Raw genomic sequence first — 25,766 nt, 5'->3', positions numbered from 1 at the left:
TACTGTTTATCTTATGGTGATAGTTTTGGGGTTCTAGCAGGTCTTGCACGGTTGTTAGGAGTTTCTTTTTCTTTGCATCTTTTCAGCATTTTTTTACGTTATCTTCTATTGTATGTGCTATCTAATTTCTATCTGATTTAATTTCCTCAGAAATAACTCCTTTAGTCATTTCTGATGTACATGAGAAGGAAATGTGCAAGGCAGCAAAGTTGTGTTTAGGTAGTAGCTTGTGTGAATGTTTGTCTCTTTAAAGAGGAGCATAATGTGGCAGCAGGTGCACAAAAATAAAGAAAGGACAAACAAAATGCTGATAGATTTAACACTATACTGTACTGTGCTGGATATTAAATTAGTGTTAGATATTATACTTAGTGTTAAATACGTGTTCTGATTTTTTCTGACACTGACAAATGACTTTTCTGAATGGAAATTAAAAAGACAATAAATTGCAAGTCACAACCTTAACTTACTGTTGGCGTAATTGGAAATCTAATACTTTTAATTATGACTTCTCTTTATTTTGTTTTTTCTTTGTATGTGTTAGTTTTGCTTTTTATTCCTTTTGTATGTTCATATTAAAACACCAGCCAGTTGAGAAGTCTTTGTGACTGAAGCTTTTGTCATCCACCCCAGTAATGAAATCTCACTGAATACCACTTAGTTCTTTTCTTCTTCTCCATCTATGACAGTGACAAACACAAACACACACACACACACACACACACTTTATACTTTAGTATAAATGATTTAATTTGCCAAATTTGCCTTTTTACTGCCAAAAATAGACACAGTGCAGAACTGCGTGTGGAAGATAAGCAATGTTGTATGTGATCAAAACCATTAATCCAGCTGCTTTCTGAATTTTCTCTCTGCTGCGTGATTCATGCACGCGCCATTCGGCACTTCAGCACGATTTCATCTAGTTCACACCTGGAGATCTGGCAGTTAACAAAGCTGAGGGGGCCAAAGTGTTGGAGAATCTCGTCACACTATCAGGTACAGCTGAGTGACATACAAACCTATCATTCTCTGCCATATTGTCTCTTGATTGCCTGTAAGTTTTTGCTTTTTGTCTGCATTTTATTTTCACTGCTTTCTTAGCATGCCTGAAGGCCTTTTCTAGCACATACTTTGACTTCTAACACAACACAATGTGCTTTCTTGACTGAACACATTCATCTGAATGTAGAACAGATGCAGTGATGTCAATAACATCTTTTCTGTAACACAGCACTCAAATATAAAGCAGTAAGCCACTGAAAGAGCCTAACAGCACCCCTGGACCAGGGCAAAATCACTGTAAAGACTGTTCCATGATGCAAAGAAACTACATCAAAAGGAAAAATAAGCAGACATTTTTTCATACACTGGATGTAGCACTATTTTAAAAATTGGCCTGTTGTTCGAGACATGAAAAAACAAACATATGGGCAGAACACAGTCTAATGGTGCTATTGTGTAGGCTACTTTTTTATTTTGGAAAAGTCAAGAGTTTAAACTCCTCATTCAGCTCAACTTTATGAGCACAAATATCCGATGGTCTGTAACTCCACTCAAGTAACTTTTAAAGATGTAGCTCCACACATGACAAAATTTAAGAGATACTTGATCATGCAAACTCACAGAGTGGGGCCACCAATTCCTGAAAGAGCACAGCACATAAAAACTGCACATCTTTTCCTTCAGTAACTCCAGAGTTCCAAACTGCCCTTGGAAGCCATGTTAGTACCGTGCTTCAGAAACTTCATACATTGGGTTTGGGCTTCCATGGCTAAGCAGCCACACACAAGCCTAAAATCACTATCCGCAAAGCCAAGTGTCGGCTGGAGTGGTGTAAAGCACACTGCCACTGGACTCCGGAGAAGAAAAAACACATGCTCTGGTTTGATTTGATTGAACATTAGGCTAGTTTCCAGCCATTTTGGAGAATGGGGAGTTTTTGAGCACATAATGGTTTGTGGATGGTTCTTAACTCACTTGAAGCTGCTTTTGAAGAAGCACTCTGCATATGGTGAATCAAACAAGAAACTAATCCTGTTCATGTTTCTCAAAACGTTCTAGGTTCTGGGACACAGAGAAGACCATCTATCATCTTAGTTGCTGCCATGCCAACACAAGAGAGTGAATTCATGTTGCCTTAAAGATCACACTATCTACCTGAAAGCATAGTGTCAACAGTAAAGTTTGGTGCAGGAGATATAATCATCTGGGGCTGTTTTGTTTGTGGTTTGTGCTCAGCCTCTTAGATCCAGGGAAGGGTGATGTTAATGCTACAGCAAAGAAATTGTGCCCAAAAGAAGAACTCCAGTTGCCTGCACAGAGCCCTGACCTCAACCCCACTGTACATCTTTTGAGATGAACTTGAATGTCGACTGTGAGCCAGGCCATCTCCTCCATCAGCACCTGACCTCACAAATGCTCTTTTAACTGAAGGGACACAAATTCTCACAGACCCACTCTAAAATGTAGTGGAAAGTCTTCCCATAACAGTGGAGGCTGTTACAGGGGCAAACTCCATCTTAATGTCCATGGTTTTGGAATGGGAAGTCCAAAAAGCTCATATAGGTGTGATGGTCAGGTTTCTTCATACTTTTGGTCATAAAAGCATCATCCACTATACATTATTAACTGTGGTGAAAGTGAATGTTCCACTATTTAGACTGTCATATATTTAGTGGAATCAGATTTCACAAGTACATTCCTGTGCATGTATATTTATTTTACTATGGCAACATTTATGTGCAGAATTTAGCCTGAATATTTTGTAGACATTGTGATGCAATGTTCTATTTCTGCATTTCCTTTTGACCTGCCCACTCTCTCTCTGTCCAGAACTATCAAAGAGCAGGCACTCTGTGAAAGCAAGTGTGTATCAAATACAAAGCCAGCCATTTTCCTCCAGTGAATCAAATAACCAGAGAGCTGTGACCTGGTGGGATTTACAGCTTCTTTTGATTGGTGCATGTAATCAAAAGAAGCAGTAAAGCTCTCTTCAATTCTACATTATATAACTGTACCAAACCCAGATGGCACTTGTTCTGACTACCTTATGGAATGGCTGATATGTTATGATATGATAAGATCACAAAAGATCAGAAGCACTTTTTTTAAAATATAAAATTAAATATTAAATTTATTGCTGGTACATGTATAAAATAATTCTATTAAGATGCCTCTACAAGTTCATAGGTTTCAATTAATTTGTAGGAAAAGTGTAGTCCAGTGTCCTGAATGAACATGATATTACAAACATTAAATATTAAATTAGATGTTAAAATACCATCTAGGTCTTGTAGCTTTTTTAATCTACATCGTACAGCAGCAAGATTTGACTCAAACATCTCAAACAAACATGCATATTTTATGATTCAAGAAACACTGAATACATACTGCATGTTTTTTAATATTTTACAGTGAAAGGAAGACAAGAAATATCCAACAGTCATTGGTTGTGCTTTTCAAGGTCAACACAGCATGGAACAAAGTCCAAGAAATTTGGCCACAGCACACTGAGGTATTGTCCCACAAAGCTCCACACAACATGGCAAAAACAACGGGACAAATATGCAAAAGTGAGTGGACAAGACATGCAAAAGGCTCCAATAATAAGAGGGTACATTAAGGCTGGCTTTAGATGGTGAAACCTCTTGTTAGTTGTCTGCTACATTATTTGCATGCAACTTGACAGTTACACAAAGAAATTCAAAACACACCAATTTCATCGAGGATTGCATCTCTGTGTCAATATCTGCAATAAATTTCCTTCTTTGAATTCTTAAGTAAGCTCTGTGTATAATTAGGAGCATGAAGTGAGGAGAAAATCAATTTGACTATAAACACTGGCAAAAGCAACAGCTGTAATCTGTTGGCTAGTTAATACAGCTAGCTACCATTACATTGGCTTGGCTCAGAACACTAACAAAATGAATAACAACCAACGCTATAGTCAAACAGTAGGAACCTCCTTTTCAACAAACTTCTGTTTCATTTTCTTGTGCATTGATCTGGTGAAATCAATCATCATTTGAAAGTATGTCATTCAATGGGATAGTGAGAGTTGTTTCCCAAAGCTGAGATGCCTGCAACTGTTGCAGTTGAGTTTCAAGTGAGTTGCAGGATGCTTTACATTATGCAACTCAAGTGCAATTTAGTTTCATGTAGGTTTCAAGCAACTAAAGTTGCATTAACGCTTCACTGTGTAAAGCCAGCTTAACGTATGTTAATGGTCTGTTCATCATTAATGATGATGTGAAAAGGGTCTGGTGTAAAAACTGTGACGTACATGGCTGCATGAATACTTGATTAACAGTTTGAGGTGCCAGTATTCTTATACTGAAATCACTATTCATACATTTTCATACATTTCTCAGACACCCTAACATCATATACTGGGGAGACATTGCCTCAGATAAGACAGTGAGTCCTCATCAGCATCCAGTGTTGCACCAATTAGCTGTAGTTCTAGGTCACACCTCCGTTACTCATCCACTACTAATTTTGTTCAGCTTTTTGAAATGGAAAATACAACTTTTCTAACGTAGTCCTCCCCTTGCTGCTACATTATTGTGACACCTTAACTTCCAAAAGAGTAAACCCAAAGTTTTTCTGCCAAAGTTTTTCACTTTTCAAATATCCGGATCATTCCTGGCAGCATTCAAATGCCACAATTAGTTGGAATGCACATCACTAGTAAAACACACAAACAAAACGACCAAAATCAAAAAATAAAAGGATTTGCTTGCACAGTTACACTGTTAACCTCAACATGCTACACAAAGCTATGCAACAAAGGAAGTCGCTGCAGTATTCCCCATACACAGCACAATGCCTAATCAGCAAGCTTATGATTTCTCCCTTTTCCTCAAATGCATTCTTTCTCCCTCCCTCACAGGCCAGCGCTGATTTAGCTTGCAAGCAGTTTTCTGATCATTTGCATTCTGCCTGCCTTCAACTTTAATCTCAAAAACTCATTCAAGCATCTTACACAACAATTTAGCTCATCAGGCCGGCAATCAAACCAACTACACCATTTCCAGGAAAACTCTGTGCAAAAACATTTTGCTATATATACACACACACACACACACACACACACACACACAGACACATATATATATATATATATATATATATATATATATATATATATATATATATATATATATACATATATAAAAAACACCGGAAATGTTCTACCTTACTACAGGCACTATTTGAACATGCTGCTTTCCTCTGGTATTAAAATGCACCTGCTCAAACTAATCTTAAATAAATGTGCTTGAGAAATGCATGCTTCTAAAGATAATGCTACAACATTGCTTTTAGAGACATAGTGATTGCAATGAGTTGTGCTATTATTTCAACAGATTTACAGAGTAAAACACATTTACAGGTGTAAAAACAGCCATTTATACACAAAACAGCCTCACTAAATTGCTTTTGGTCATGCATTCTGAGTCTCAAACTGAACGCTCTGTTACTCTGAAAAGTGAAGAAAATATTGGGCTACTTCTTTAAATGTCTTCATCCTCACCCAAACTCTCCATTTCTTTGGATGAACCTATTTTTCATGCAAAGATTTGAATAATCGTTTTAAGAGGAAATGTTATCTAAAGCAAAAGGTACAGTAAGTGAAAGGAGTAAAAAAGTACAATGCACTTACCTGCTCTTGTCAGTTACTGGTGGCCACGCCTGTAGGAGGAGCATGAGGTGCTGAAACTCCTCCCACTTCCTACTAGACTCCAACAGCTCCTGGAAGAGGGAGTAGCGCTTCTCCTCATTCTCAATATCCTTCATCTCGCACTGAGAGAGAGAGAGAGAGAGAGAGAGAGAGAGAGAGAGAGAGAGAGAGAGAGAGAGATTTTGCCTTTAACAATACCTTTATTTTATTGACATCTTAAATAACCTTTTTTTCATTTTAACTGCAGCAGCCATGGACCCATAAAAAGTCTAAATCAACCATTTAACTGTTCATTCTTCTTTTTCAGTATCAACCTCATAATAAATTTTATATCAAAGATTCATCATGTTTCAAGGCCACACAAAATGCTTTCCTTTCTCTGAAAATTCTATGTAATATCATCTTAAAATAGACATATTCAAAGCTCAACCGGCACTACCAGGGCTTTTTCTTCAAAAGCAATTCCTGAAAGATTTTCTTTCCCTGACACCTTACTGTAAATTACAAACCAAGAGTCGTTGTAGCTTTAATTAGAAAAAAATGTGAGGTGATGGATGTGAGTATATTTACTGACTGCAATGGATTACAGGCTAACCGAAGTGCTGACATTAATAACATGCATACAGAATGTCATACAGTCAGGCAATCAACAGCTCAGATTCTGGAACATGAATGCTTATTGTCTCATGGTTGTGATAAAACGTACTACTTTGATCCTGAAATAAGTTTGAATGACATTTTTTAATACTGGGTAGCATAGAGGTTGGAAACTGAATTTGGGTGATATCCCAAAGTACCGGATTTTAATACCCAGCCACCAAGCTGGTCACAACTGTCAGGATTTTGTCAGCTGCATTATGATTTGCCACCCACTGCCTGAATGACCGCACTTCCATGCAAAGGTAACCAGTTTGATGGGAAACAAACCTTTGTTTATGAAATGCTGGCTGGTCACTAATATCAAGCAGCTGACACCAATAAGCCATTTGGAGAAAGAGAGTCTCACTGGGTTAGAGGTTTATGATCATCACACCTCTAAAAGTTAGAGCATGGCTGTATATTGCTAGAAAGCAAAGTGGTAACTTGTGTTTTTTCACTGCCCATTCAAATACAAGAACACAATTAAAATGGACTAATAAGGTCAGTATCACTTACCTAACAAGCAAATATTACCCAGTAAACTCTTCACAATGAGATCATTATGAAAACAGCAACTGACAATTACAGCTGGGCGATATGACAAAAACAATATCATGATACTTCAAGAACTTTTTTTACAATACATGATCACGATACATGTGAAGTTGAAATAGACCAAAAAAAAAAAAAACCAACAAAAAACCCCCAGAAGTTTTGCAGATAAAAAAAAAAATCAAAAACAATTAATACAGTGATTAATACAGTTTTCAACATTTCACATCCTATACTGCAATAATTTCAATTCGTAATGAAATGTGCAGCTGGTCAGTGTTTTAAGTACTGACGATGTCTACAATATACTCAACAAAGTATACTGTGACATATTGTGAAGTAATTTATCATGATAATGGTAAATACGGTCATACTGACCAGCCTACAGACAGCTCAGCATTCTACACTACATTTTGCTACACTGACTCGTCATGTAAAAGTGGTAACAGTGTTCTGGTAGAAAACGTTTTTTAAAAAGTGGCAAATTATCAAACTACAAAATTGTCTCATGTTATTTAAAAAAAAACTGGAGATGTTCACCCCCGACTCCCCATCCCGCCTGAATTTGCACCAGTGCATATTAGTAAATGGACTCTACTTCTCCGGCTTGGTGATTCTTGATGACGCTAAGTGACGCATGTCTTTTCAGGTGATGGTGGGATGTAGCAAAGTATAAGAACTTTGTTTCAGCAAATTTCTGAAGTCTCTGTACTTTTCTTGCGTATTTTACTTTTACTCATTACATTTCAAAAGAAACGTGTACTTTCTACTCACTACATTTTTAAACCAGGCTTGTTATTCTAACCTTTTATGAATCTATATACAGTGTTTACAATCAGGCAACTTCTATTCAGACACCTTATTCAGCACCAAATTGTTGGCACATCAAAATTCTACTGGATGCAAAACCAGATGAGCGATCCAGTGACATATACATCTGCAGTTTTCTACTGGTCACCTGTGACTGGCTGCTTCCACATCTACCAGGAATATGGGAAAATGATGGAAAAACAGCAGCAGATGAGAAGGATAAGTCACAGAATGCAAAGAAAGCGACAAGCCAGCGCATATTCTGAAAGGTACAAGATGCGCAGGAAAAAATTCCATCCACCCATCCATGGCATTAGTTACAAAAAACTATTTTAAAGTTTTTTTTTTAAATAAACTTGAGTTAGGAACTTGCAAGACAATGCAGTGGTCCCAGACCACTACTGCCTTCACCAGTCACTCAGGATTTGTTGACATTCTCGCTTGTATTTCATTGAATACCATTATAACAACATCAAACCTGAGCTCAAGAGCTACACATTTAAATAAGTATTTACACATTAATGACAAAGGAAAGGAAGGAAATGTGTAACCTGTGTTTACAATCCTTAACCTTAGTGGGCAAAAGTAAAGCACATCAGGAGAACAGAAGAAAGTGGAGGGAAGCTTAAGCGTGAATGATGAAAAGACAAAAGCACTTGTCCTTGAGAGAGACAGAGACAAGTGTTAAAGCAAGAAAAACGGTCAAGAGTGAAAAGCAAACAAGGGGGCTGGTGGGAGAGCTCCCTTAATGCAACTCCGTGACTTTCATGAGGCAATGGAGCTGGAACAGCAAAAACAAAATCCAGTAAACAAGAGCGATGTTAGGGAATAACTGTATTAAGAATGATGAACACAGTGAAAGAAAACTGCTCAGAGAACAAGCAAAAGCACTAAGAACTTTCATCATCCCACAGACACACGAAGCTAACAGCTATACTACATACATTTCTATCAGGTTCACTTGAGCTATGAAGCAAAAGTACTGCTCAGAAAAAAACTTCTCTAGACAGCATGTCAGGGACAGCTGAGGTAAGTTTCTGGCCTGTGATGTTATCGCCGGGATTTGTTTCGCTACTATATATCAATTTCTCTTGGCAAATGAAGCAAAAGCAGACTCCTGCTGTACTGATCTTTTTACACCTCTCAAATGTTTGTCCTGTCTCGTCCAAACTGTCAATCCAGGCCCTCCTCCACTTTTTTCACAGCTTTGTCAATATCTGACACATCACTGACTGTTTTCTTACCACACTTGTGAGAAAAAAACTACTTTTTATCAGGAGTCCTTATCAGAATCTTTGCTATTCATAAAGCATGCTACCACTCAAAGGTCGGGAGTCACAATGTTCTCAATAATACAAAACCTATTTGGTTGAAGACAGGTCTGGAACATCCCACTGCTTTTATAGATGAGTGCCTAGGAGTCCAAGCCATCTGGGGGCCACCTGTGGGCAATTATTAAACAATCTAAACAGCTGTTTTGACTCTTGGTAGGATCTCACAGCAAACGGTACAGCATTTTAATTTTGCCATGTTATTATAATCCTGACGCTCCCCAATTCTTTCCTAAACGTCTGCTTCATTCTCTTAATCAGTTGCTGCTTGGCAACTGTTCAGCTATCCACCATTACCTTGGTCAAGCTGTCAAGTTTTACCATTGAGCTAGCACCTTTGACCTTGAGTTTGAACTTGAAACTCCAGATACTCAAACGATTTGCTTGGGGGATCTGTAGAGGAGTAGAAGATGCCTATTTCTGAAGGTAAACATCAAATGTCAGGAGAAAGTTGCATCATTCTTGTCAGCAGTGAACTATGAACTGTCTAAGTCCATGCATATAGTCAACAGAGATAAGATATAAACGGGGAAAAAATGAGACGGTGGACGCATGCTTTATAGGAAAGTGTTGCATTGATTGTGGAATTTATGTTAATCGGTGTTCTTGTTGATGTGCACAGATTTTTACTATTGTTTTGTCTTCACTGTAGAAAAAAAAACAAAGAAAAAAAAACCCAATACTGTCGAAAGTATGCTGTCATCCCTGACCACCCGAAAAACAGAGCCAGCTAGGGGCCCACCAAACATACCTCCATAATCAGGGCCTGATTGCAGACATATTTAAAATGTTTCTAAAATGCCAGTCTTGTTTAACTTTAATACGTGCAGTAGAACGCTAGAAAACTGTACAATACAAAGAAATGTTAGATGTGTCCAGAACAGAGCTTGTCTTGGCAAAAAGGGTACAGCTTTAAAACTAAAGGCTCTATAACTATAAAAATGGCTTGTCCATCATAGAGACAAAACAGGCTGACGGCATTAGAACAGATGAAAAAGGAGAATTTGAGAAATACTAGAGTTCAGACGACGAGACGATTCTTGTTGCTCAAAAAAGGTCATGAGAGGGCATGCTAGCCGGGTAGCTAATATTAGCATATGCATCAAGCAATTCACTCCGATCAATTAGTAGCCTGTATCGTTCTTATGTCACCTTTTGGTATCGGCTTAGCTCACTTGGAACTTTGACGCAGATGGTACCAAAAAAGTAGCGGTTACCAATAAGGTCTGGTTTTCCTTAAGGTTTTGCTTAAGGGGAATGGAGTAGAGTCGAGTTGAACCGAGCCAAGCCGAGGCAAGCCAGTACCATGCAGTAGAAAGGCACCTTCAGTAAATAGACCTTGAAGAACCAGTTTTAATGATGTAGAAGATTCTAAAATGATTGAAAAAATCTGTATAACCAAGTTATAATAGTAGCAAAATTGTTGTCTTCATATTCATCACATTTCAAAAGTTGAGATCAAATCTACAAAAGTTGAGATCAAATACAGGCAGTATTGTGCCAAGTCTTTGCACATTGTTTCAAACCATTATCTTGGCAGTAATTGTGTTTTAGCCAGTAAAAGCACTACATATTATTAGAAAAAATGCACACACATGGACACACACACACACACACACACACACACACACGTTCTAAGCCACTTCTCCTTCTGAGTCGTGGGGGGTGCTGGAGCCTATCCCAGCTGTCATCGGGCAGAAGAAATGCAAATAAACATAAACGCAGTAAAATATAACTAGAAACAGCACACTTGACTTGTTATTAAACCAGGTTTTTATAAATAAATATAACACTAGAAATAAAACTAGAAATAAATACTGAGCTTCCTGGAGGAAAAAAATTTGGAAATGGTTAAATGAACACAATGACCTACATAAAACACTTCTTGTTCTATCAGTGCTATTAGTTTTTATTGTAATATTACTGTTTTTTTCTAAACAAACCTTTAGACCGGAGCAGACGAACGGCGGTATGACTCTGCTTTTCTCAGGTCCCGAAAGCTTTTGTACAGTATTGCATTGACATATGCAATCTTGTTCACATGATTACTGTAATATTAATAAAAAGTTTCCAGATTTAAAGTTAAATATGTAACTTGATCATAGTTTTAAACAACCCGTGTTTGACACAAAAGTCCAAAAGCATCCAGACATAAAAAAACATCCAGCTATTTTAAACGTAGCATTAAATGTACATCCATTGCTAAAACAGGAGGTCAGCTGCACTTAAACAGTACTTAAAAAGCACTGCTAATAGAATGGGACACTCCAGAGCAGCCACACATGAGCCTGAATTCACCACTGCCAAGTGCAGGCCTGAGTGGTATAAAGCCCTCAGCACTGGGCTGTGGCGCAGTGTAACTTTGCTGTCCGGAGCTTGATCCTATACCTTTAGGATGAGTTGGAGTGGCGTCTGTTATTCAGAACTAATCACCCATCAGTAGCTGAACTCCATCATGCTCTTGTTCCTGAATTAAATCAAATCCTCTCAGAGATGCTCCAAGATCTAGTGTGAAGAGTATGTCATATTAAAGAGGGAAAAACTCTTTATTAAGAGTTTTTGAAAGAACATGAAACTAAAGGTAATACAATGGTTATCGTATTCTTAACTGAGAAAATATTTACATTTCTTTGGTCGCTCACGCAGCCATCTTGCTGATTTTTCTTTTTTTCTCATAATACTCTGTTTGGCGTGTGACTCTGACAAACCTCAGGTTGGAGGGCCATGCAGCCCTTACACTTTGCCCTACCCCTCTATCTCAACAAAACTTGGGACACCCAAACCCTAGATGTGAACATGCAAAACAGAGAGCTAAGGGCTAAACGGTAGGGGCAAGGGGTGAAATGGGATTGGGCTTAACACTCATATTTTGGAAGAAATGTTGTTGTCTACAAGCATGAGGACATGCTTTAGCTATACAGGCTTATGTGTAGGGCCCTCCTCCTCACCGCCACTTTAACTGGATCTGCACTGATCTCAGAAACGTCTATTTTCTATTTACTATTGTACCACACACAGATGTACAGTGAAGACGAGCTTATAGACACATCATCACAGTCAGGTTTGACATCATCAGCCTCCCTTTACAATGTAGGAACATTTTATGATGAATGCACTGACAGAAATGTTTTTTTGTTTGTTTGTTTGTTTTTTTAGGTTTTCTAATGACAGTGAGAAGTAGATAAGGAGGGAAGACAGAGAGAGTGTGAAAGAGAGATGGAGTGACAGAGTGGTGAAGAGGAGGTGTAGAATCTGATTAGATGAGCAAACAGATTTGAAATGGCAGCACACCTGAGAGCTGAAAGCACTGAGCTGACCTCTGATCAATACAGAGGAGCCGGCCTGCACTCGCCATACTTCAGTTCCCCAAAGAACCTCTCAAGGCCTATTGAATGAGATGTAAACAAGGTGTGTGTGAAGAACCTTTTCTAAGTTTAAAGAAACTCCACAAAATGTACAGGTTCTGCAAGGACAACCAAGCCAAGAACTATTTAGGGATCTTAATTTTATGTTTTTTTTATTTGAACCCAAAATTTCTTGCCAATTTAACCAACTAATTTAATTTTCATGCCAAATTTCCCTGACTAGTAAGGATGAAAGGCAAACTAACGCAATGTCGTTGGACAGCTCAATACGCTTGGATGGGAACGTTATGCCATATAACGCCATATATAGTCAGCTAACAGACTCATGTTGGTTAGCATTGCACTGAACGATGTGTAGGTGGGGTAAGAGAGAGAGGGCCATCCCGGAGACAGCAAGGCCAAATAAGCCCTCTTGGACTCTCGACTGCAGACTGCTGTGGCATCACCAGGGACTGAACTTGTGGTCTCCTGATGACTGGGCAACGTTTACATACCACTTAGAAGACCCAGATTTTTTTTATTTTTAAGAGGGACATGAATGCGCGCGCACACGCACACACACGCACACACGCACACGCACACACGCGCACACACACGCACACACACACACACGCACAGAGAGAGATCTAGGCCGCGGAGAGAGAAGTGTATTCTCCCCTGTGGTGGTTTCTACACTCTCTGCTCGTCAGCGAAAGGGGAAGGCAGAGAGAGAAAGTAATTAATTTCCCTTCAGAGCGACTGGAGCGCAATTTAACAGTTCAGGAAACGCCTGATTTCTGAGGGGAAAAGAGAGAAAACACGCAAGAGGTGTGAGCAAGAGAGAGAGCGAGAGAGAGAGCGAGAATGCACAGGATGGAAGAACAGAAAAGACCTCAGAATACTTGGGGGCGGGGGGGGGATGCTGAAAATGAGCAAGAGAACACATTACATTATTACTGCAATAAGCTGTGATGACTGACTGTAATGCACGTATATTGAGAGTGCACACAGAGAGAAATGCAGAGAAAGCAAGAAAGCAGGAAAGAAAGCAAGACAGAAAGAAAAAGAAAGAAAGAAAAAAAAAAGAAAAAGATAGAAAAGAAAGAAAGAAAAAGAAAGAAAGAAAGAAAGAAAGAAAAAGTTGAGATGGAGAGACAGAAAGAAACGAGAAAGTGAGGAGGAGGAGGAGACTAGTACAAAGAGAGCGAAGGAGAGAGAAGAGAGAGGAGCGCAGGAGAGTGTGAGAGAAAGCAAGAAAAAAGAGAGAGAGAAAAAAGAGGAAAGAGAGAGTGAAAGTGAGAAAGAGAGAAAAGACAGGCAGAAAGAGTGAAAGAATAAGGGACAGAGGACAGAGTGAGACAGAAACAGAGTGAGAGAGCGAGAGAGAAAGATAGCAAACAGAAAAAGAGAAAGTGAGAGAGAAACAGAGTGAGGAGAGAAAGCGGGATAGAAGCAAAGAAAGATAAAGAGAGAAAACAAAAAGAAAAATAGAGCAAGAGAGAAAGACAGAATGAAAACAAAGAATACAAAGAGAGCGAGATAGAAAAAAGATGGGAAAAACACAGAGAGAGAGAGAGAGAGAGAGAGAGAGAGAGAGCGAGAGCGAGAGAGAGAGAGAGAGAGAGAGGAAGAGAAGAGAAGAGAAGAGAAGAGAGAGAAGAGAAGAGGAGAGAGAGAGAGAGAGAAACTCAAAGAAGAAAATGTATAAACATCCGCTTGCATGTATGAAAAAGCCTGAAAATAAGTGAACTAATCAAAATCTGTCAGGAGTCTCTCTGCCACTCTCTCACTGATGTGAAAATCAATTAGGCAGACACCTTGCTCAGCCTGCGTGAGTTTGGAAGAGCGTAATGACATTCCACTCAGCTCACATCCTCTACACCAAATCGATTAATAAACTTCCCTAATACACTCCATTAGAGTCAATCATGCTTGACCTCTGGCTTCTCCGCCACTTATTATGATGTCACAAGGACCAAGGAGATGACACCGTAATGCAGTGAGAGGGAGCGTGTGTGTGTGTGTGTGTGTGTGTGTGTGTGTGTGTGTGTGTGTGTGTTTCATACGCCAATCCTTTCCTTTCATCATTGTCCCGGAGTTGATTAATATGAAAATTAATTCCAACCATGTTAATTGGGCCAAATGGCATTTCTCATTTGCATTAGATGTCGACAGGAGGTTGATCGGTTTATATTTTTTTTCGTGTGGGGGGAAAGGGGTGTGTGCGTGGGACAGCGTGTGTAGGTGGAAAGGCACAGAGGAGGGGAGCACCTGCGTCTCTGTGTTTTGAAATGGCTCCAAGAGGTTCGTGCTGCTGAAGGCGTACGTTTGCCTCAATTCACTTAATCTTGACCTGTTCTACTCTATTTTACTTGTTTAGTGCTTTTTACAACAGAAATCTCAAAGCGGCTTCACAGAAACACGAGTCCAGGTTGAGTCTCAAGTCTTTGGGAGTCTGAGTCAAGTCTCGAGTCTTTAGAAGAAAATGTTCATTTTGTCTCTTTATTACCTGCCGACACTATACAAAAGTAAACTCCTCCTAAAAGCCCTGGGACTTCTGACAAGGCTTTAAAAACAAGGCTTTCTATTTCAGAAAACCTGCAGTCTAAAGAACAGAACTGAAGTGCTATACATAGTAAATGTGGTGTTTAAGAGAAACATTCAAAACGTGGGTCTGTAGTTTGTAAAGCTAGCAAGCATAAATCCTAATCTTACTGAAACTTCATAGAAGTTTAAACTTCAGCTTCATTCAGTTGTTAAGACTGAAGGAAAAGAGGCTTGTTTAATGCCATATTGAACCTGATGCCACTGTGAGTTGCAGGTGAACTACATTTCACTAATAACTGTGTCTGACTGCAGCAAAACTAACACTAACTAAAGTTATACTCTGGTTTTGTTCAATTACTGCTTAAGGCCCGCGGTCCTAATTTAATCAGTTCCGTTGGTGTTTTTTTCTCAGGCTTAAAAGCCTCGAATCCGAGTTAAGTCGTGAGTCGCTAACTCGAGTTGTCACCTCTTTCGTATGAAATACATTAACACTTACTTAATCCCTACTACATAACACTGACACAACCATGCCATAAACATGCAATGGCAAATGTCATTTTCTGTCATGAGAAGTAATTACTATTACTGGTAACTCATGACAGATACTTACCGGACATTGTTACAGTATTGGATTTAAGCCCTCATGACTATATGCCATCTGCCATGACATGTTCTTGGCATTATCAATGTTCGTTAACAAAGTGCGACCAAAAATCTTAGGTATTCAGACTAAAAACTGAGATGTGTTACAGTTCTCTCTGGGTTGGATGGGCTTTAATCAACCATTCTGTAAAGCTTGTCCAACCTGCAACAACATCTACAAGACTGCTTGTGAGCAGAGCATGGACAGGACAATTATGTTCAAAGTTCACAAGGATGAATAAACACAGTCACTCAGAGCAGACAGTCGATGCTCTCTAAATGCTCTGGATGGGTGTTTTTAATGAGATAATGGAGCAGGCAGGTGTGTGACAGGCTGAAGTCTCTGAAGAAATGGGCTTCTAAAGCAGGGAAATCCCCAAAGGGAGCACAGCAAGCGCAGAGTGTCTGGGGAATGTGGCCAAAGTGGGAGTAAGCCATTGGAACCTGACAGCACTGACTGGGCTAGTCTCCACTTCACACAGACAGGCAAGAAAGAAAGAGGTTAAAGTTTGTTGCCACCCACTGTCCTCTCGCTTTCTCACACACACGGACACAAACACACATACACACACACACAATGAAATATCAATGAAATAATATGCCTCATTCTCCAGCATCCCATCATGCTCTAAAAGAGACCCCAGGGGAGAAGGCGAGATCCTCCGCCAGCGCAGCCATTCTCCCTGCTTCAGAGCATTCGCCCACGCCACTGAGACACCATCTCGGAGTGTGTGCGCGCGCGCGTGTGTGTGTGTGTGTAGACAGACTGAATGAGTTCCGCTGTGCTATACTTCACAACATCCGCCCACTCTGTGGCCTCCCCACCAAGTGGAAATCTCGGGCTTTCTCGGTATCTGACAAATACAGTGACACAACAAGCCCTCGATTATAAATAAGTGCATCAGCACTGCACAAAAGCTAGAGACCGTGATTTAGTTCATTTATTTTCAGAATGCACATCAATGTTCAGAAATCAAAATAAACACGATTTCACTTTCAATTCGACCGCATTTTAATGAAACTGGCAGCCAAATCGTCGGATCAGTACATCAAATGGCCTAAAAGGTACAACAGAGGTTTTATGGTTCAGTTGTGTACCTTAAATTAGTTTACTTAGTTAAATTAGTAACACTTGAAAACAGAGCAATAAAATAAAAAACCAGGAGACGAGACAGGGAGTGTGGAGTCAATACAAACTAGAAAACAAAAATTCAACAGATTAGGTATAATAGTTCCCTGACTAACGTTACTGAGATGTACCCTTGAGGGTACAACCCCAAGGTACTGGTGGTAATTTACCTTTGTGTGCTCATCTGAAGCCAAAGACAGAGACACTATGACAGTACAAGTAAACAGACACCAAGCAAACGACAAACAAAAATATTCTAAGTGTGTGAGCTCAGTCTCTATGACAGCGTTTCAGGGCAACTGTTAATAAAAAATAAAAATAGTTTTGAGGAAAAAGTCGTAATATTTTGAGAATAAAGTCATATTATTTCAAGAAAGAAGTCGTAATATTTCAAGGATAAAACAGGCTAACTGTAGGGAGGGTGCCATAAAGCACTGGGGTCTCGGTTGCTGTACTGTCGCTCCAGAGTTCCTCCTTGTGGATCGATCATTTTGATGATCATTCTCAATGTTTGTGAAACGTCATGCCGTCTTTGAATGGCATGAAGATGTACCCACGATTCTGCGATTCTCCTTCAACATAACAGACAGACAGTTTCCTCCGAGTCCGTCTGGTTTTTTATTCTAAATAAACACTTCTTCCTGCACAGCCGTTTCTTGTATACTAAAAACAATCTGGAGCTGATGTGTCAGGATAGACAGGGAGACTGAGTATTTCTTTATGGGTGAAATCGATATAAAAGTATAACTCCACCAGCTCCTCAACGTCCCTCAGTTTAACACGAGGAGTTGCTGCTTCCCTTTGCAAAGCCTTTGCCCACAATATTGCGACCTTCCCTGGTATTAATTCAACTTTAATGTCATAATTCTACAACTTCATTTCTCTAAATAGTATGACTTTTGTTCTCGTAATAGTACAACTTTTATCTCGAAATATCATACTGTATGCCTTCTTTCTTGAAATATTCTGACTTTTTCCCACTATTTTCATTTTTATTAACAGTGGCCCTAAAACACAGTCATAAGTGTCTGAATGTAAGCACTGACGAAAGCACTACTGCTATTACCTCTAAGTCACTAAGACAAAAAGCTGCACCCTAACCAACAAAACTGAAATCATTCAGTCAGAGTATACAAATGAGGAAACCACAAAACCCCACTATGCAAGCCCCGAACAAAGCACACACACCCAGCCTGAGACGAAGGAGGAGGGTTTTAGTGACAGAACAGTAGGCCTCAGAGAGGAAAAGAAATACAGAGACTGAAAGCAACCCTTTAAGAGAATATAAATTGCTTTTTATGACCATTTTGCTTTTGTCCTATCTGAGAGCAGACAGTGAGGTGAATGGGGAATCATTATGGGGGCTGGAATTGACAGTTGTGGCCCTCCTGATGCCATAAACATCAGACAGGGCCGGGTGGTAATTACGCTGCTTTAACTAGACAAAACAAGAGCTGCTCAGCACTCTTTATGGGTCACAGTATATCACTGATCACTGCTCTACAGCACAGTAAAATACAGAGAGAGAGAGAGAGAGAGAGAGAGAGAGAGAGAGAGAGAGAGAGAGAGAGAGAGAGAGAGAGAGAGAGAGAGAGAGAGAGAGAGAGAGAGACACCAGTGATGATGGTCTCTTAGAAATATAGTGTTTTACAGCAAGTTAGAGCCATTAGAAACCCATATATGAAGGATACTATACATAAAATCTGGCCTTTGCAGCTGCTGCAGAATGTTCTCTCTTCCCAAATTCACTCATGTCCCTCCACTTCTGGCAGTGGTCAAAACTTGATCTGCACCTTGAGCCCTTCAAGCTTCAAGTACGGCTCAGCTTGACCTGCCGTCCGTCAAGATGCATCGAAGACAAGCATCAAGACTTTTCTTGTTCCTGGCACCCAAGTGGTAGAATCAACTTTCACTGGCTGTCTGAATAGCAGAGTTCAGTGTCTTCAAACACAGACTGACCATCTTTCTGTGAAGTACTGAAGTTAGCACTACTCTAGCGCTTATTGCACTTAAATGCTTTGTATTGCGCTTATGCCATATCTTCTGTACTTTGATATCATTCTGTATTTTGTACTTATCTCTCTAGGTTTCAACACTAGCTTCTGTGGCTGGTACAGTCTTTGCTCAAGGGTACTTTGGACTTGGACTTAATCTATGTGAAACCAGCTTGGACAAATTCTGTGAGTGGTCAACAAAGCACTTTTGTAAGTTGCTCTGGATACAAAAAGCCAGGGCCAACTGAGATATTCAATAGCCGATAACATTGTGGTACATTGGCTGTGGTATCACTGGGATGTAAATTTACAACCTTGCAACCAAACTGCAACTCCTAGGACAGCTGAGTTGAGCCACTAGGGAACCCAATATAAGTCAACCACTATTTAGCCACATGACAATAATGTAGGCTGAACAGGTGAATCTGTACACAAAACACGATCAACATTAAAATAACAGCATCTATATATCTAACTCTAATCTCTAGCATCAGAATAAAGGGTTGTCGCATAAACTGATTTAGTCTATGAAGAGAACAGAGAGAAAGTAAGAGAACTAAAGGTGCAAAGAAAGTACTAACCTACCTGTTAGTAAAGTTTCAAAAGTTTGGGTGCCCCGGACGAATGACATTCTGTTGAATGTCTGTCTAAAAATAATTACACAGACCCTATAGAGAACACAATTCTGCATAATTACTGTTTATTTGCTGAATTCAGCATATTGCAAAAACACCTAAAAATAAAATATGCTCTAAACAAAAGTTAGAGCACATTTTATATATCTTACATATCTTCATGCAGAAAATCAACAAAACATGTCATTTAGGAGGCCATGAGCTGTTGCCATAATTTTCTAGATTGTTTTATTAGGATAACGAGTTAATTAATTTGTTATCTCAAGACAATCTTGAGATTACAAGATAATTAACTCTTTACCCTATGATAACTTTTATCTTGAGATAACAAAACATTCTTTCAAGATAACAACTGTGTTATCTTGAGATCACAAGATAATTGACTTGTTATTTCAAGATAACAACTTTGCTATCTTGGGAATACAAGATAATTAACTTGATACCTCAAGATAACTTTTGTTATCTCTAGATAACATAACTAACTTGTTATTTCAAGACAAAAACTTTGTCTTGAAAAAACAAGGTAAATAACGTGTTGTAACAAAAGTTATATTGAGATAACAAAATAACTAACTCGTTATTTGTTATCGAGAAAACAGCATAATTGTTATCTCAAGATGACAATCCAGAAAATTGTAGCTACCTTATGGCCTCTATAGACGTCCATACATTTGACCAAATGTCATCATAACAAACAAACATATGTGCTTCTTTGCAAATACAGGCAAAACATTCATGATTTAAAGTCCTGTTAAAACATAAAACTACAGTTTCACTGAATAGCTGATCTGTTTATTTTCTCCATCTTCCAGTGATGAAATGTAATGAACACCCAAACAGCGGGTTCAGTATTCTAATACTGGCAGATCGAATGGTTAACCGAATACCTGAGTACACACTGCACACCCTGTACATATACTTAAAACCACAGACAGGAGTGAGAGAGGTCACCTGTACACACACATGTTCACTCTTTATCTGCCATCTGTAATACAGCATGCTGCTGAAAGACAAACTGATCTTCAGAGCAAGAAAGTGCCACTCATGAGGAGAGAGAGAATGAGCGATAAGAGGGGAAATGAAGGAGTCCCGGGGCATAAACAGACAAACACACCTCCTTTTGTTCTCTCTGCCTTAAGAGGAATGAAGAGGAAGAGAAGCAGAGTGGATCTCTTTATCAGCACATAAACAGCTGAGGGACACGGCGGCCAGGACGAAGCTGCTGAGGGCCGAATCAAGACTGTCAGCTGCATTTAACTCCCACTACAGCCTACCTCTGTCTGTGCATGTGTGCACAAGTGCCTGCAATAGAGTTCCGAGCAGGAATAGGTTCTGGGCCTTTGAGAGCACATGCACTCGTCTGAGGACTGTAATGAGGTCGCACTGGTGTTTCAATGCAGACCGACCGGTCAGAGTGTGCTGCTCAGAGTGAGTGTGGAGCTTACGAATGTGCAACGTGCGTGAAGGCATTTTGGAGTGGGATTACGACTCGCCCTTGGTCCTTTGGTTGAATGAGCTCCAGCTTCTAGTGTAGTGGTCTGCAAGTACGAGCATGTGGTCATTTGCTAACTGAATCAAACTGAATAGGTCATAAGTCAATGTCATACAAATAAAAAAAATCAGAATGAGTGAACCAACGGAAACGTTTCAACATTGCTTGGAATAAAATCACGTTACATTACCTACCATACATTAGAAGTTAAGACTAGGACATGCCTAGTTCACAGTTCATGATCTGATCTGAGATCAGTGTGTCCTGGCAAACTAGACAAAAGAGACCTGCACCACACAAATTCATCATCAACCTACTCGCCCATTTCCTGCAATGAAATAGACAGACATAACCAATTCATATATATGTATATTTACATTCTGCTGGTATACATATCAAGAGTGATATATGAATAATCAATATGTACTGAATAGTGAAACTCACTCGAGACATCTTGTCTGGGTCTTGTAAGGACCTAAGATGTCTTCCCAGAGAGACTCACTTAGAGGTCAAAGAACAGAGAAATGCAGAAGGAAACGAGGACATCCTCCTTTGAAGTGCAGGACTTTCAAGAAATAGTTTAAACAGTTGCTTTCTTAATATAAATGCTATTAAATTTAATGTACAGAATTACAGCATACGGTCTTATCCATTAAAGGTTTGAGTGTATTCCACAGGAAGGTAAACGGCATGTCAGGAGACAAAAACTCTTCTAGGAAACCAAAAGCACTTGAATGCTGATACGAGTGTGTTTATGCCAGGTCATCTAAGGATGGTTTACACAGTGATTTATGATCATACACATACTGCTATATGCTTACAATTTACTGCTGAAAGCCAAAAACCAGATCTGTGGAAAATGGCTCGACTTTCAGCAGATAGTTCAGCTTCTTCTATTATAAGGGTTTAAAATTACATCACCCATCTATTTGACTGGAAAGAAGACAGTTACAGCTCTCACACGACACCCACTTTTTGAATGTAGCTTACGAAATATGAAAGTTATGAAGAATATGACGAAGTATGTTTTGGAACCACCGGTGGAGTTGGAGAGGTTAAACAGGCAGTTTCCACAAAGCATCACATAAACTAAGACACTTTACAATAACAGAAAAGTTCACACTCCTTACAGCAATTCTTCAAGAGACACTATCGGTGCTTTATCACTCAAGTTCACTATGGTGGAATCTGGAGGCGGCACCCACAAGCGATGAAGCTTATGGAACCTAGGCTGACACACAAGCTCTGCTTCCAGCTGTGGACTGAGATGAAATATGTCTTGAATTACATAAAAAAAACAATTATTATACAAGTCACTTGTTTAGCCTGTGGGGAAAAGGGCAGGGGCTCAAACCCCCAGAGGTCTATCTGTGCACATGCTTACTTACACCCTACAAATTAGAATTGTGCATGTCTAAATGGTCACACACTTACTTCACTCAGCTGTTAAAGCTGCATTATTAAGATTTTTTTTTGTTAAAATTATAAGAAGCAGCTCTATCGAGTCAAAAAAAGAAAATATGGTGTGTGTGCACTGCTGTGAGTTTAATAGTCAGATATTTTTCATCATATGTCTTTATGCATTAATGTCACAATCACAGGCTTAAAAAGAAGGTCTGGCTAGAAATTCAGGTCTCAAATACAAAATCAACATAATTCTGACAAAGAAATGACAACAGCAGTTAATTTACAGTAGACATCCTTTGAAGACGCGTCCTTCACCAAGTTTTAACTCTCTGTATACTCTTTTAACAGACTTAAAATCATCAGATACGTCCACTCATGGAAAGGGACCTAAGCATAAGCAACTCTACTATGTGCAATTACACATTACCGCCTTGTCTCCAATTTCCCAAATCTAACATAATCTCAAATAAACTTGTTTATGTGGTTTCTGCCACTGACAAAATGACTTCTTATTTATACCACACCTATTTTTGAGACAGTCTGATTGGCTGAGCGCTTTCCCAAACAGCGGCACATTTTTTTCTACAATAGCTGAGCACAAGTCTCAAAGTAATGACTCACTTTATGCTGTATTTACTTTAGTATTTGAAAGAAAAAAAAAAAACACAAAACAGAAAATGGATACATTAGATCTAACATCTACGACTTTTGACTTAAAGCCCATTTCATCAGGCTTTCAGGTCAAACTTCGGTTTTGCAGACCAGCTGGAACAAAACCACATTCAGGCTATACTGGTGATATTGAAAAAGGTGAGCTAAACCTGATAGTGTGTGTTTTATGGCAATCACACTACTATCTTTTTGGTGAGAGGAATTGTTGGTTTTAAAGCACATTTCATTCAATGCTCAGTGCTTTACTTTTTATTGTTGGGCAAAACTGTTGTGTAAAACTTCTTAACCTGTATTTCTTCCTGTTTTTATAGCTACGTCAGCTACTTCTGACACCGCAAGTCTTGGCTGACTGACTTCGGGTGATTTGGGGACAGAGGAAAACTGAAAAAAAAAAAACTTTCTTAGAAGACTGTTCAGCTAACTTTGTAAGACACCACTGCTGTGTATGGGTCATCTACATATTGGCTGATAACAGATATTCAGGAATTCAGGCTGGCTTAAATATGTGAGCTTATCGGTACATGTCTGTCTTTATTTTGGGTGAAGTGGGGTAGGGGGGGTCAGCGGTCAGTGAAAAGTGCTGATGCACTGTTTGTTGCCTCAGGGAGGCTACAAGGTCGTCCTTGAGGTAAGAACAACTGGTTCTTTTCCCTCAGCCACTCTGTGCCCTGAGGACGCTGTGATAGGGAAACTGAGATGAAAGAACACCAAACAGGAGGGAAGAGGAAAGGAGTGTGTGTGTGTGTGCGCTCGCTCAAGAGTTTTGTGTGAGTGTGTGTTGTGCCCAGTCTTTGGAAGGAGCTCAAAAAGTTACCATTAATATTCATTGACCCACTGCCTAAGTTCCACTGCTTCCCCTGCGCCATGCCTCTGAAGCTATAGAGGTCGTCCTTCGTAGAGGAGAGAGGTGGTGAGGAGAGGAGAGTCTTCAGGAATGGAGGAGTGTGACGGAATTGAAAACGGGGCCGAGCGATAGAGCAAGAAGGGGAAAGAAAATAAAATTGAATTTTTACATTCCTGCCTTCTACAAATGTATTCAATTGGCTAAGGCATGTTTTGTACCCAAACATTACAGTGAAATCCCCCCAAAAACTGTATTCAATATGTCAAGCCATGTTAGGTACCCAAACATCATGACAAAATTACCCCCAAAATTTTATTCAACTAACCAAGGCATGTTTGGTATGGGAGGCAAATCCTGCCAAAAAGGAAATGCAAATCAAAACAATAAAATGTAAATGCAAACCTCTTTTTGCCATTTCTTTTTCCAAACATCTGTGCAAATATCCTGTCAAAACTGAAAATGAAATGAAATACCTTCAATTTCATTTTTCACATGAGCACAAGCTGTTTGTGACAAAAATAAAAGTAAATAGAAAACGTCTATTTGTCAGTTCATTTTAGTCGTTATTCTGTTTTTTCACAGCCAAATTTAAAATGAAAAAGCTAAAAGACAAAAGAAAACGCAAACGTCACTTTGGCTTTGGCTTTTCTTCATGAAACGTAGAATATGTGTCAAAACTAAAATCAAAATGCAAAGTTTACTTTCTTATTTCTTTTCACAGCGATCGGCTGCAACAGCAAAGTGCCAGTTCGTGATTCCGTTTTCGGCGCTGACGTGCTTTAACTGTCAGAATGGAAAGGAAACTGAAAACGAACTTCAGCGCCACCTGCTGGAGATTCACTTTTCATTTTCCAGTTTTCAATTTCTTTTTATATCTGATCAACATGCAAATATATGTTAATTAGCACTAGGTGGGGCTACGGGTACATTTTAGGACAGCCCCAGCTGTCCGAGGAACAACACGTCATGTCTCAGATCTGGTGACCAAATGGCCAGAGACAAGGTATTAGACCAAATGACCTCAGAAAAAAAAAAAGTGAAAATGTTACACTGGCATTTATATCGAGATAAACCATAGTTTTCTAAGACATATGAACCAGTATATGCTCGACCAGGCTTGTGTTTGGTCTGATAACTTCTAACCCTAACCCTAACCCTAACTTCTCTGAAGCTGTTTAGTCTGATGCCTTTTCTCTGAGGCCATTCGTTCTGATGCTGTTTGGTTTGATGTTCAGTTTCACCAGATCTGAGTCATGATGGTGTTTTTTCTGGAGACTCAAAGTCTTTTATCTCGAGGAATGATGGCGATTCTGACGCAGACGGCTGAGGATGTCCAAAAATGTACCCCGTAACCCTGCCTAGCGCTAATTAACATAATTTTGCATGTTGGTCAGACCCAAACATCACAGTGAAATTCCCAAAAAGATTGCATTCAATTGGCCAAAGCATGTTTGGTACCCAAACACCACAGCAGCATTCCCCACAACACAATACTTAATTGGCCAATTAGAATTCAGAGCCACTAACTAACTGTGCTTGCCCACAGAGGAATCTGACCTACACATTTAACCCATCCATACAGTGAAACACCTACATACACTCAAGTAAACACACAAACTAGGGGGCAGTAAGCACATTTGTGCAGAGTCCAGGATTTGGTCATGTCCTGTCAGCTGAAGAAATCGAAGCTTAACCCTAACCTCTAGCCCATGACAGCCAAAAGCATCTTCGCTGCCCAAACATCAATGCACAATACCAAAAAAGTTGTGTTGGATCCAGTTTGCGTAGTTTCATTCTCTGGTGCACATTTTAATGCACTATTACTGTTTATCTGTTGAACTTAACACACAGGAAAAACAAATAAAGCACTAAATGTGACCTGTGCAAAAGTTACGCCATATTTTATATTTTAACTTTTATTTTTTTCCCCACAAACATAAAACTCAAATAAAGCAAATAAACAGATTCTGACATTTCCGGTTGACCAAGGGTGTCCAAAGCCTTTGCATTTGACTTTATATCAAGCATGAATTTAAAAGGGGAGGACA

At 39.4% G+C, this 25,766-nt stretch overlaps 1 protein-coding gene across 1 annotated transcript in view; it reads right to left on the bottom strand.

Moving 5' to 3' along the window:
* The window catches only part of nbas (NBAS subunit of NRZ tethering complex), a 337,358-nt gene that overhangs the window by 35,408 nt on the left and 276,184 nt on the right, over positions 1–25,766 (bottom strand). Inside the window, exon 49 of the mRNA XM_037537972.1 lies at positions 5,663–5,802. Coding sequence (XP_037393869.1) covers positions 5,663–5,802 — 140 coding nt within the window. The remainder of the gene's footprint in view (positions 1–5,662; positions 5,803–25,766) is intronic.

The sequence above is a fragment of the Pygocentrus nattereri genome, chromosome 4 (genome assembly GCF_015220715.1).
Source record: "Pygocentrus nattereri isolate fPygNat1 chromosome 4, fPygNat1.pri, whole genome shotgun sequence".
NCBI lineage: Eukaryota > Metazoa > Chordata > Actinopteri > Characiformes > Serrasalmidae > Pygocentrus > Pygocentrus nattereri.
The sequence above is the reverse complement of the archived record's forward strand: the minus strand, read 5'-3'. Positions and strand labels throughout refer to the sequence as shown.